General features: G+C 35.0%; 1 protein-coding gene across 1 annotated transcript in view; it reads left to right on the top strand.

The window, feature by feature from the left end:
* LUZP2 (leucine zipper protein 2) overlaps nt 1-13,140 on the top strand; it is a 109,966-nt gene that overhangs the window by 55,615 nt on the left and 41,211 nt on the right. Inside the window, 3 exon segments of the mRNA XM_068194647.1 lie at nt 2,746-2,863; nt 4,959-5,029; nt 8,015-8,093. Of these exon segments, the coding sequence (XP_068050748.1) occupies nt 2,746-2,863; nt 4,959-5,029; nt 8,015-8,093 (268 nt within the window).

Here is a 13,140-nt window from a genome sequence, read left to right on the forward strand (position 1 = left end):
ATGACCTCTATTAGAGCTAACTTATTTTTGATCATAGGATCATAAAATGATTTGGATTAGAAGGGAATTTCAATTCCAATCCCCTGCCATGTCTAGGGATACCTTCCACTAGGCCAGGATGCTCAAAACTCCATTCAGCTGGCCTTGAACTTATATTTTGATAACATCCAGTTATCTAGTTATTTTATTAGGAAAGTCAAGTCACTGTCATCACTTCTAGTTACTTAAAGTATCATTTAATACAGAATAATTTTCTTTTTTGATAAGTCTGTCATATTTTGTGAGTTTGTCGTTCGCTAAAGTAGATAGTACTGATACTAGATAGGACGTTTAATTTGCTTTCCTAAGTTTCTCTGCTAAAGTGTGTATTCAAAGTCCATGAGTGTTAAGATCCCTGCTTAACCTCAAGGTCCTGAATCTCCAGGTAAAATACAACTTTTGTGCTGCAAATTTGAGATTCTCGAAGTACTGCATGAAAGAAAAAGAAATTAAGTTGCAGAAGGAAAAGGTGTTTTAATTCACTGTTTGGTCTTTATCAAAACAGCAATTTTAAATTAAAAAGTATGTTGCATTAGCATTAATTGTGAAGTTTACCTGTTTTTCTGAAATGGAATATGAGAGCTGGATCTGCATTTCATTTAACCTCAAGCAGTATGAATTGGATTTATTTAATTGGGGATTTTATAAAAACTTTAAAATAAATGGTTTAATTCCAAGTAAAAGTTCCATTTTGAAAAGGATAGAATTTTTTTTACTTATCCATTAATTCATAACTAAGTTTGATTCCACTGAGCATATTTGTCAGTTCTAGTTTATACTGTAAGACTTAAGTGAGAAGAAATTGCAGAATGAGTTAAACTTTATGATTCAAAGAATCTGTAAGCTTTATTGGCCTGGTCAGTGGGAGCGTGTGGCATGCAGGGGATTGATGCCCAAAAGATAGGCTGGAAATAAATCCCCAGAGACTGATGTCTGTAGAGCAGGTATTTGCTTATTGCAGCGCTGGTGGGTAAGGGGGATAGCTCCACCTAGCTCACCCGCCTTTGTCAAGTGCTGGGGTATATTTATACAGCATTGCTGAGTGTCGCTGTGTCACTGTAACATCGTCACATGCAGGCCAGAATTAATTTACATAGAATGATCTCGTGGTTATTAGACAGCTCTTTTGCACTGCGCTTGTGCCTCCTCAGCTCAGGGGTCGTCGGGGGTCTTTGATGAAGGCTTCCAAAAATCTTCTTCGCAGGTGAACTTCTCAACTTTGTCTTCGGAGCATGTGGAGTTTACGGTGTTCCTTGGTCTGTCTGGTCCTAACCGGCCTAAATTCTTTGTTTTGTGGCTAATTGGCTATACATTTTCTAATTTCTCATTAGTACTATACTTATCTATCTCTGAATCTATCCAGCTAGTGTGATTTATTTCTTTTTTTTTTTTGTCGATTCAGCGTTAAGTAAATAGTTAACCATGTACTAAGCATTACATTGTATAGAAAGTTTATATCAGGTTATATTGGTATAAAGAGCTATGATTCAAGTTAGATAAGTAAAAAAAGCTATGATTTAGGTTATATAAGTGTAGAAAGTTATGATTCAGGTTATATTGATATCAGGTTATATTGATGTCCTATTACTCTGGTTGTATAAGCACCTTGTAACTTTGACCTAAGTTATACAGGCACCATGGTTAACACCACACCTCCATGTGCATCTCTGCCATGCTCATTTTACAGTGGTTATTTATTTGTTTACAAGTTTGGCATCTGTCCTGTTTGTTTATTCATCTAAAAGTTACAGTCTTGAGGGGTTGGGGTCTTCTATAACTTGTGGTTTTCTTATCTTAGGTTATAAACATGGCACACTATTCTTATCTAATACGTTCATCACACCTGTTTTGCTAATGCTTATTGCACACTTTATTGCTGTATCAGTTATACTTCATCTGACATTGTGCAATAATTTTGTTCCTATTCTTTTATTACATTTTTCTGTGCTTTGTGACAGCTCTTCTATTAGTCATGAAAATGACTAGTAGCAGCTAGTAAGCGTTCTTCAGTATTGCTTAGCACATGCGGGTTAAGCCCTTGTCCTGCAGAAAAAGCAGTTAGCCAAACCCATTAGCACACGTTCCTTTCCCTTATCATCTTAGTCCACTTGTTTTTTGTTTTCTCCAAGAGCAGTTAGCATTAGGCATAGCATCTACCATTTGCTTATCATCTGGGGCTAGGCTTCTTGTTTTGCAAAAGCGGTTGTGATCCAGCCCAGCTGGTAACACCTAACTTTTATTAATCTATGCTTTATACTAAGGTGTTTGTGTTAAAGGAGTCCTGTGTTTCATTTACCAAGTTATAATAGATAATGAATTGTTCTTACTGATGTCTCAAAACTTCATACTTACAGAGTTTTGCTTTGTTTCTTGTATGGTACATGTTTTAAGGTAAGAAAAATCTCACACTCTCACTCATGCTAAATACATCCCTTTATGTCTCCTCTTCATCACAGACAGTCCTTAATTTGCAGTGTTTCAATCTGGTAATTTGCTCATGCAGAATCAGGACATCATTTCAATGTATAAAACATCTATTCATCAATATTAGGAAAAATTAAGTTCTATAGGTGAGCAAGGGGACATAGTCCCCTTGAAATCTATACAGGGTGTTGGAATTAATTACATTTGGATGAACTAAGATATGTTTTCAGTTGCATTGACAGATGTTTTGAAATTATCTCATGCTTTTATTCTTTGTGTTAGTCAGGGCTATGAAGAACTGGAAAGACAACTGAAAGAAGTCTTTAAAGAGAGGAGCAACATACTTCATCAGCTGTTAAAGAATTCTAAAGAACTTCAGGGAATTAAAGTAAACCTCCAGGTTAGATTCTGTCTCATTTTCTGTAAGATTACTTACTTATCTCAACATTTTCTTATTGGTGTCTTAATTACAAAAAATATGTTTCTTTTAAAAAATCATTAAATATGTGAATAATTATTATTTTGTTTATTTTGTTGATCTTCTATTAAACATAAACTTGATCGTTTCATGGGAAATTTCATCCTAATGTGTTGGGGCCTTTATCAACTCAATAAAAAAAAAAGAAAATATGAAAATAGAACATAGAAAAAGGAAGGGAAGGACAAGAAATACAGAGTATTAATGGAGCTGACACACATTTGAAGCACGGACAGATGACTCTTCAACTAATTAAAGTTGAAAAGAAGGATATTTTATTGCAGCGCTGGACACATGCGGAATCATTTCTAGATACATGTGCAGGGAGTTGCAGACTATTTATACAGTTGCCCTCTATTTATACAGAAAAGATTTTGCATATCCAGGCAGTTTCTAAGGACGCATAATCCATTATCATTTCCTGCCCGCTTCGTATTATAATCAGCTGAATATCCATTACAGCTGAATTGGGTTGGTGGGATTTTGAAATAGGGGAGTGGTCGTATGGGAGGAAGAAAGTTGTCTTCCTCCTGGTGAGCTCTTTACCTATAGCTAGTTGGCAGGACCTTTTGACCTGCTGGTCACGGTCCAAGCCTCTCTTAACTGTTTGATTATTCTCGAGGCAAGGTATTTCTATAGTCTCTGCTTCTTCACAATTGTGTCATCTATCTTTGCCACTTCTAGCTTCTCTATCTTAATATATTTGTTACTCTTCAACTAAGGTACGTGATCTTTGCTAGCTAACTTAGTTTCTTAACTCATTTTAAAATCGTAAGTAAAATATGTCATCTTCTACTATCCCAGTTATATTCCCAGCTGGCCCCTTGACTCAAATTTGTACTGGCAGCTACTGAAAAGGATGGCTTTTGCTGTTGCAGGTTGGATCTTTGCTGCTGAATTCCATACACTCAATTCAGTTGCTCAGTTTACCTTTCTGACATGCCATCTACACAGTCTGACTGGATTTACTGCAGGGCATTGACTTACAAATTTGGCTGACAATCTGTGCTAGATGAGCCTGAAGTGAGAGCTCAGACTTCTCTTCATTCTGGGTGCCATGGTGCCATTCATTCTCTTCATATCTGGGTGCCATGGTTAGGCTGAAAGGGCAGTAAAAAAACTCTGAACTCAAATCAGCTCCTCAGAGGGAAAACTAAATTGAAAATGCTTCCCTGGGTTTGAAGTCCAGATATTCAGCTGAGGGAGCACCTGTCTTTTCCCAGTAGAGTCTGTTGGTCTGGTGCAAACATTTAGACTCATTATCAGTTGAAATTGGTCTCTGTATTTCATGCCGATTTAAAGGAAATTATTTTTCTGACAATACATCTTTGTAAGCTAGCCGGAAAAAATAAAAGGAGAAGCACTCTATCTGTTCACAGGAGAATACCAGTGGTGTGCATCAGTACTGTGCTATATTATAGTATTATGTTATATTTTCTTATGTTCCAGACTTCCCTGGTTTTAATTAATCAACCTTTAGGGTTTTTGGTTTGGGATTTGGGTTTAATTTGTTTTTGTTTTTGTTTTTTTTTTGGTTTTTTTTTGAGTGCTTTATCACCATTACTGTAGGCTTTTTCTTACTTTTTAGAGAAATATACTCTCCTTGTAGCAAATTTATTTTAGAATGTAGCACAATTGAAGGTCGTATTCAGCAAAATTGCACTGTGAAAATTAGACTCAGCACTACAGAGATCTTGATATAGGCAAACAGCTGTAGTATTATCTTCTGCATATACACACTTACTTGGTCATAAAATTCTAATGCTTTCAGTCATTCGTCTGTTTCTAAATCTGATTGTTGTATTTATCTCTCATTTAGTATTTGAAAAATACAGAGCTGTGTACAGTTAACAGTGTTTGAGCTACAGTAAAGAAAAATCAGACTATTCCAATTTTCTTAAGTGGTAATGTGTGCAATTCACCAGGACCATTTTATGAACAAGGGCTAAATACTTTTACAGATTATTAATAAAAAGGATCTCTTTAATAGAGTTTTTTTTTTTTTTGTTGCTATCAGTCTTTAAAAGATGATGAAGCATCAACCAAAAATGATGTACAGAAACTTCTGGAAATGGGCCAAAACCAAAGGTAAGACCTTCACTTCCTTCTTTTTCTTTCCATTTCCTGACTAAAAGCTGTCAGACTAGCAAATTCCACCTTTCCTTTTACTATATAGATAAACACTGCTGTATTCCAGAATCTGCTAACTGTAACAGTAAAATAAACACAGGAAATACTCTTTTTGAAAGAAATGATGGATTTGCTGATGTTCGACGTATGATAGGAAAATGTAATAAAATGTGAGATATCTGCTAAACAAAGACATTGAATTTTAAAGGAAAATTTAATCATGAAGTATTTATTAAAAAATAAATTCAGTATTTTTAGAAAATTAAATTACTGAAGTGTCTAAATCTCTGAGTTTGGAGATGATGACATTTATTCAAACCTCTTAATTTAAATGTTTATGTGTGTAGACACTCAAAATCACTAGTCCATGTGCAAACAGGCATACTTCCACTGGATATTAGGGATGAATGGAGTTAGAAAGAGAAAGAAGTATTAATTTCAAATTACTCATTGAGTACTTAAAATGTTAGTTCCCATGGCTGGGAATGCAAGTTCCCAGCCTAGTCCTTAGTCTCAATTTCCCTAGTGCTTCATTGTGAGTAAGCCTCATCATTCTGTGTCTCTTAATTTTTGAAACTCAGTCCAGCAAATAGCAACATCAATACAATTTTATTAACAAGAAAGCATAACTAATATAGTGACCACTTTTGCTGGAAAAATAGAGTATATAGTGACTGCCTCTATACTTCATATTTCTCCCTAGGAAAAATGTTTAGTAAGAAAATATTAAGTTCATACTTCCTTCATTGTTAAAAATGAAATAATTAAATTCCATGGCCATCTTACATCTACATTCAGTGTAGATGCACACATGAAAGTATGTATAAAATTGCATTGCTACATAGAAACCTTGTGAGAAAATTACCTTCATATCTTAAATACCCAATATATAAGGTCTGCAATACAATACCAGTAGAATTTCTTATTTTTACTGTAATGCATAGCAATCTTTCAGGTATTCCAGACAAATATATTAAATTATAAAGGAAAGACTTTAGCTACTGTCCTATTTAAATACTTATGTGGCTTGGTTATGACTGAAGGTGTACATCTCAGCATCACAGCTGTCCTTTGCACAGACTAAATCCTTCATCTTACATGAATGCAGTTTTGTGGTGGTTTGATTGTTGTGCAACTTTCCTTTATGAAATTGAGACATGAATTGATTAAAAGTATTAATGGACTGTTTAGTAAATAGATATTAGTTGCAGCTGGGAAAATGGAGTCTGCTGAAAGAAAGTTTTATTACATATTTCAAATATTCTTCCTAATCTCCTCTGTAAATCACCACTTGCAGTCTCTCACGTTCCGCCCTAAAATATATGTTGACTTTGCTTCTAAGGCATCCAGACATTGAGTGTACTGCACAAGAGCAGTTCCCAGAAAGAACTGGGAAATAAAAAGTGGATCAGTGCAATCTGCTGCTGAGCAGCCCACTCCATCATTCAGAAAATGAAAAGTTTTTACAGTATACTACAAGGAAATGCTTTGGGGCTACTACTGTTGCCAGAAGTTTACAGACTTGCTAGATTTCATTTCCAGAGAGGGGTAAAAAGTTCAGCGTATGAAAGAGGAATTAAAAATGTGCCAGGGAATCTTCCTCATAGAATTTCACTGGGGAAAGGTCACAGTTTATTTTCCAGGGTCCTCAAGCTACCTTTTACCTGCAGTAAATGAAGAAAAGTGAACATAGTATTATGCTTAAAAATCTACTGCATTGAAGCCAAAATTCAAAATATATCCCAATAATAATGTTATGATCTTTCTTTGAACAAACATGAGCTGCATACTTGGTCTGAGCACGACTTTGATTATACTCTACAGTGCTGGATGATACAGTAAAGTTTAGAGTACTAGAATTTCAGCTTTTGTTAGTGAATGTTCTGTTAACTTTAAAATAATTTTTTTTTTAAATTCCATTTGTGCAAATTCTTCAATAATTCTGAAGTTCCAAGTAAAACTTGGTCACTGTGATGCCTCCAGTTTTATTCTATCTGTGCATCATCAACACTGTGAAATGATGGCATTTTTAGTGCCGATGGTATATTGTTTTCATGCTGCTCAATCACTTTTTCAATTAAATCTGTTCTGTACCAGTGTTGCCGAAATTGCTGAAAGTAGTAGGGGTTATCAGCTAAAAAAAATAAAACAGATCCAACAGGTAGCAAGTTCTTTTAAAATTATGTGGTGTCCATTCAGTTTAGTTTTCACAAGGCCAAATTATTATATGTTACTGTCTGTAAATCCAGTTGTCTTGGTCTTCATTGAGAGTTTATCCATGCAAGCAGCAATCCTCCAAAAGCTCTACAGCTGTTATGAAATATGTCATTTTACTATTTTGCTGCGTCTCCAAAGTGTGTCATGTGCTGTGAGTAGAAAATTCTCACAATTTAGAGAAAATCTCTGACTAAATCAGTAATGCACAGGGTTTTTACTTGATTCAAATAAACCCAATCCAAGCAATTATCCTGCTCTTTTTTCTTTTTATACCAGAATCTTCTACTGAATTTTTTGTTGCTTGTCTCTAGAAAGTGCCATATGAGGTTGAATTTTATCAGAGCATGATTTATTTGTTTATTTTAAAGCAGATATAAACTTGTTCTTATTGATAATAGTATGTCTTGATGTCAGTGGATTTTCACTTGCCTACTTTCCTCACTTATTTGGTGTCAGTAATTTTTGTTAGAAATTATGCACTAGCAGATGTTTTGCACAGGAGGCCATTCAGCAGATATGAACAGTGGCCACTTTGCATCATAGATAATTTTTGTTTTGCATTGGCACTATACTTCATGGAATCATTATGATTTAATTTGCAAGACTCATAGACAAAATACATCTGTTTGCTACTCTGAATAATTAAAGGTCCGTTTTTAATCTAAATAAGTGTTTCCTAGTGGACACTTGTGTTGAAGTTTGTGTTCTGTGTTTTCAATAACCTAGGGAAATGAAAACTCTCCAGGAAGCCTTTCAAAAGCAGCTTAATGAGGCAGCTGAGAAGGCAGAGAAGCAGCAGGCTACCGTGAGTGAATCTCTTTCTTTCCTTATTTTTGTTTTTTTTTTTTCCTGTTTTTTCTTAATCTTGCCTTGAGAATTTATTAGCTCAAAAACTTTGTAAAAAAAAAATAGATCTCATATATATGTTAGTACCCTGCAAGCTTCAGAAGAAAGGATCTGGAAAAAGTTTTAATGTTCTAAAATATTAAGATATCTTCCCTTATTTCTGTGGAATTTAGGGATGTTCATGCACTTTTGGAGACTTTAGACAAGAAATTTAGGCCTTAGGCATGCATCTATTGACTTTTTAGGAATTACTATGAATTTTCAGCAACAAAATACATAGTAGAGTGTCTGATTTTGACCATAGTGGAACTAATTATCATTCTATTAAGTCTTATTAATAATATATAAGTATTATTAAGTCCCATTAAGATTTCATGCTTTATTGAAATTCTGTTTCTGGACAAACTGCACAATTGTTTTGACTTTCATGTAGCAACGTGATGTTTTGGAGCATAAATAGACACATTTTGCTACTGTAGGAAAAAAAAAAGGTAGAATCATGTTTACTAAGAGGAAAGAAGGAAATTTTTCATATGTTGGTTATTAATATTCCTGTAACATGGACACAACTGAGCTGTGTTGACTAGCATAAGTTGACTAGATAATCTGCAGAGGTTCCTTCAAATCCTAAATGTTTTATGGTTTGAACTCCGAATTTGAAATCAACCTGCTAGAAGTGTTTATAGATCTATTTTCTGTTTCATACTGGATAACTACTGATTTATTTACTAACCTTTTGCTGTCTTCTAGGGTCACAAAGCAAGGGTTTGTCCAAGACAGAGGTTTAAATGTAATTATTAAATTCAACAAATATTTACACAGCCTTATTTCATATGACTGTGATTTGTATGTGGCTATATTCCCTTGGTGAACAAAATGTGAGAGTGTATGTTTTCCTACTTTCTAATTAGAAACAGCTTAGATTGTGGACCAAACTATTCCTATTGTAGGTTTCTTTCAGTTAATCTCATTCTTGGAAACACATTTTTTCCCTTTGGTGCTCAAAAATCTGAAGAGTAAAGATACTTTCTGTTCTTGTGTACCACACAACATAAAATAATTGTATTTTTGGTACTTGCATTTTTGTCTAGAGAAAGAAAAAGAACTTTTATCCTCTTCAAGAGTGAAAAGCAGTAATCTGAAAGCAGTATTGAGTTTGAAAAGAGTAGCATATTTTGGTGGTCTTTCTATCCAGGACAGTATACATCCAGAAAAAAATGAAACAAACTGCACTTGTTTTAAGATCCTTTTGTACTGAGACAATCTATAAATTGTCTATCTCGAATCCTAGAGTCATAGAATGTTAAGGGGCTGGAATGGACCTTAAAGATCATCTAGTCCCAACCTCCTATGCCGTGGGCAGGGGCACCTCCCACTAGATTGAGTTGCTCAAGGCCCTTTTGAACTGGCTTTGAACACTGGCAGGGTTGGGCATCCACGGCCTCCCCAGACAACCTGTCCCAGTGCCTCACCTGGAATATACCCTTGTACCTCTTTGTCCTGTCACTACAGTTCTTGAAGGGTCTCTCTCTGGCTTCCCTGTAGGTCCCTTCTCATGCTGGAAGGTTGCTCTGAGATCTCCATGCAACCTTCTTTTCTCCAGGCTGAACAGCTACAGCTCTTTCAGGCTGTCTTCACAGGGAATGTGCTCCAGTCCTCTTATCAACCTTGTTGTCCTCCTCTGAACTTGCCCTGACAGTTCCATGTCATTCTTATGCTGGGGATACCAGAACTGTACACAGTACTCCAGGTGGGGTTCCACAAGAGCAGAGTAGGGGGGAGAATCACTTCCTTCAATATAGTTCTGAAATAAGAAAAAAATGAGTATCTAGTAGTCTCTGATAAGTACTCAGAACATACTAGTTGAAAGTTGACATTTTTCAGGTGTATTGAATGTATTCCTATTGACTTTATCACCACAATGAATTCCAGTCCTACTCATGGAAGGTGGAAAACATATTTAATTATTGAGTCTTTTAATTAGATTTTGATACTCAAGACTAATTCAGGTGTGGATTACATAAATCTCAGATATAGTGAATGGATTTGTTGGTGTTTGTGCTTTTTTTATTTGAGCAACAGTGCCTTGTGTACATTCAGTCCCAATCTAGCACTCTGAAGAGCACAAGATTTGTTCTACACAAAACAATATCTGCCATTAACTGGGAGCAAAATACCATCTGGTGTAGAAACCAGGGGAAGCTCCTCTGAGTGTATAACAGAATCTGGCTTGGAGTGGTGGCACATGCTTAAAGAATCTGAATTCTTGAGCTGTATTCCAATACTCAACACTAATAGTATATTAAACTTGCTAATAATTCTAAGGAAATCAGAACTGTGTCCTTGGTTTGTGATTTACTTCCTTATGCCTCAGAGTACAGTGTACCTAGTGAAGCTCAGCAGTACTGTGAGTCTGAATGAATATTCAAAATGTACCTCAGGATCCTCAGATGAAAAGTGCAGTAGAAATGGAGATAGATATTATTACTGACACACAAGGTTATTTTATACCTGGTTTCTCTATGTGTTCCATGTTTTTCTGAAAACAATGTGAAATCTATGAAAGAAGGTCTAAATACTTTAATGCAAGACTAGTGAGAGAATGGGATCTTGAATTTAATTCTAATTTAATTAATTGTGAAACTTGTTTTTAGTCCAATCTAAGCACATTTTATATTATAGGACTTGATGAAAGAAATCTTGATTTTCATCAGAGTAAATGAAAGTAGAATTACATTTCACAAAGACTAATAAAGCACTGGTGGGAGCGGGAAGGGTGGAAATACATTTTTCTGCATTTGTGCAGGAGACATAATACAATGCTTACTGTATGTATGGCTGTATAAATTCAACACGTAACACCTGCCTGTAGGTGTTCTTTATTAGGTCAGTGTAAAAGTGTAAGTAAGAATTCACAAGAATTAAGTCAAATTGAATGAAAAATAACCGGGAAATTACTCAAGGACTCTGACCAAAACAGAAGAAAAAAGGAATCACAACAGCTATACATTAGACTTCACATCCATGCCTTCTTGTGCAATGTGTGGCAAGGCTTTTCACTAGTGTTGCGTGAACGATTCATCAGAAACAGAGATATCAATGTTACTATGCTTGCAAATCCATTTTTTTCAGCCTTTAAGACTAGACAAACCAAGAACTGCAGGCAGCAAAAAAGTTGCTGTTCTGAGCAGCTGCTGAAGTGTTGGTGGGTACAGGTAGAGGTACAGGTAGAGGGCAGCTAGTGGAGCTGCTGCTGGGTAGTGAACAGCGTTCTGAGGACAGAAGCAGCAGCCGAGGCATGCGGAACGTAAAAGGACAGGTAAAGACATTCCTGTCCCTCAGAGCAGTAATCACACTGAGGGATCTTAACAGGAGTGAGCGCTGTCTTTCTGGATTGTGTCCTGCATCTGTAGCACTAACAAAGAGCAGCAGCAGTTTGTCTTGGGACAGGTCTTTCCTAGAAAATTTATGGCAGATCTCAGATACATTTATGTCTATTGTTTCAGCTGTTGTGTCTGGGATAATAAAATGTGCAGAGAAACATTAGAAAAACTGTAAGGATGGTTTAAATTTTAGACTAGTCCTACATTGTAAACTTCAAGGTCAAATACAGTCTTCCAGAAAGACTTTGGTTATGAAGGAGCTTCTCTACAGATTGTCTCACACTAGAACTTTAGATTATTTTTATATCTAAAAACATTTCAGAAGGACCATACTGGGTTTAGTTATACAATATGCATATAAAATATGTAAGACATGATTCCAAATAGCCTGATGTCCTCTTTAACAATCATTAAAGGTTGAAAAATTTTTTGTTCTGTATTTAGCATCAAATACCTAAGCAATTTGTATTAAGTTTTCATGCAGTGAAAAAAATATTAATAAAGTCAAGCTATTATCTCTAAATGTGAAGTGGAGCCACTTCCAGAAACAGAGTTGGAGATCACAGACTGATTTTCACTTTTGTTAACAAAAAGGCACAGAGCAAATGGGACATGTAACTTGAAAGTGTCTTGTTTTGTTTGTTTGATATTTTTCAATGAATTTGAATAAACAGAGTAAGTATTGATTCTGTATGTCTTCATTAGGTTAAAAGACTCTTAGAGCTTTTGGGAGATTGACTCTTTGCTTGGCTGTATTTCATGCTAATGTTTGCATGTTAAGAAATAGTTACATTTTTAGCAAGTTTGAAAACTTATTTCCCATTAACTGCAGTTAAAGTTTATATAAAGAGCTGGCTGGCTCTGGATGAGGGAGAAAAAGAAATAAGGAAACACTCAAAAATAGTTTGGCTAAGTAGAGTAAGTTTAATCTACCTTTTCTGTTTATTCTGTTGGTATTTTATATCATGCTGGCAGTTTTAAAGAAGATATGCTAATGGATTGTCTGGCAATACAGTTACAGTACTGTCTGTCAAAATAAAGGAGAAAATTTGTCTGTGTAATTTCCTTTTTTGCTCAGTGTACATTATGAGAAATGAGAATTAAGTACCACTTTATATATTACTTATTTAAAGGAACCATAAACAATATGGGTATTTTTAAATCAGTAGGGTTTTTCTAGTAAAAAAAGGTTATACAAATGAAAGCTTTTATTTTATACAAATAAAAGGTTTTCTAGTAATAAAAGGTTACAATAAAGGGTTATGTAATAAAACGTTAACAGAATGTGGGGAATTTGATTCAGTATTATCCCCATACTTGGAAGATTTTAATAAAAAGTTCTGATGTTCTTTTCCCTTAAAAAATATTTATTTTTTCTAGTAAAAGTTTTAATGACTATTCAGAAAGTCCTAAATGTTCCTTTGATGGAAGTTTCATTTCTTAATCAAACTATAACTTGCAGCTTAAAAGCTACATTCATCTTAGACTAAGAGGTGAAATCTATTTAGCTTTGCTTTTAAAAGTATTTAGCACTCTGTAGAACGCTTTTTGCCCAAAGGAAGGAATATTTTCTATGTTTTACATAATAGCCTAGACAGTTCTCTCTGAAGTCAATTTTTACAC

Source organism: Anomalospiza imberbis, chromosome 6 (genome assembly GCF_031753505.1).
Source record: "Anomalospiza imberbis isolate Cuckoo-Finch-1a 21T00152 chromosome 6, ASM3175350v1, whole genome shotgun sequence".
Taxonomy (NCBI): domain Eukaryota; kingdom Metazoa; phylum Chordata; class Aves; order Passeriformes; family Viduidae; genus Anomalospiza; species Anomalospiza imberbis.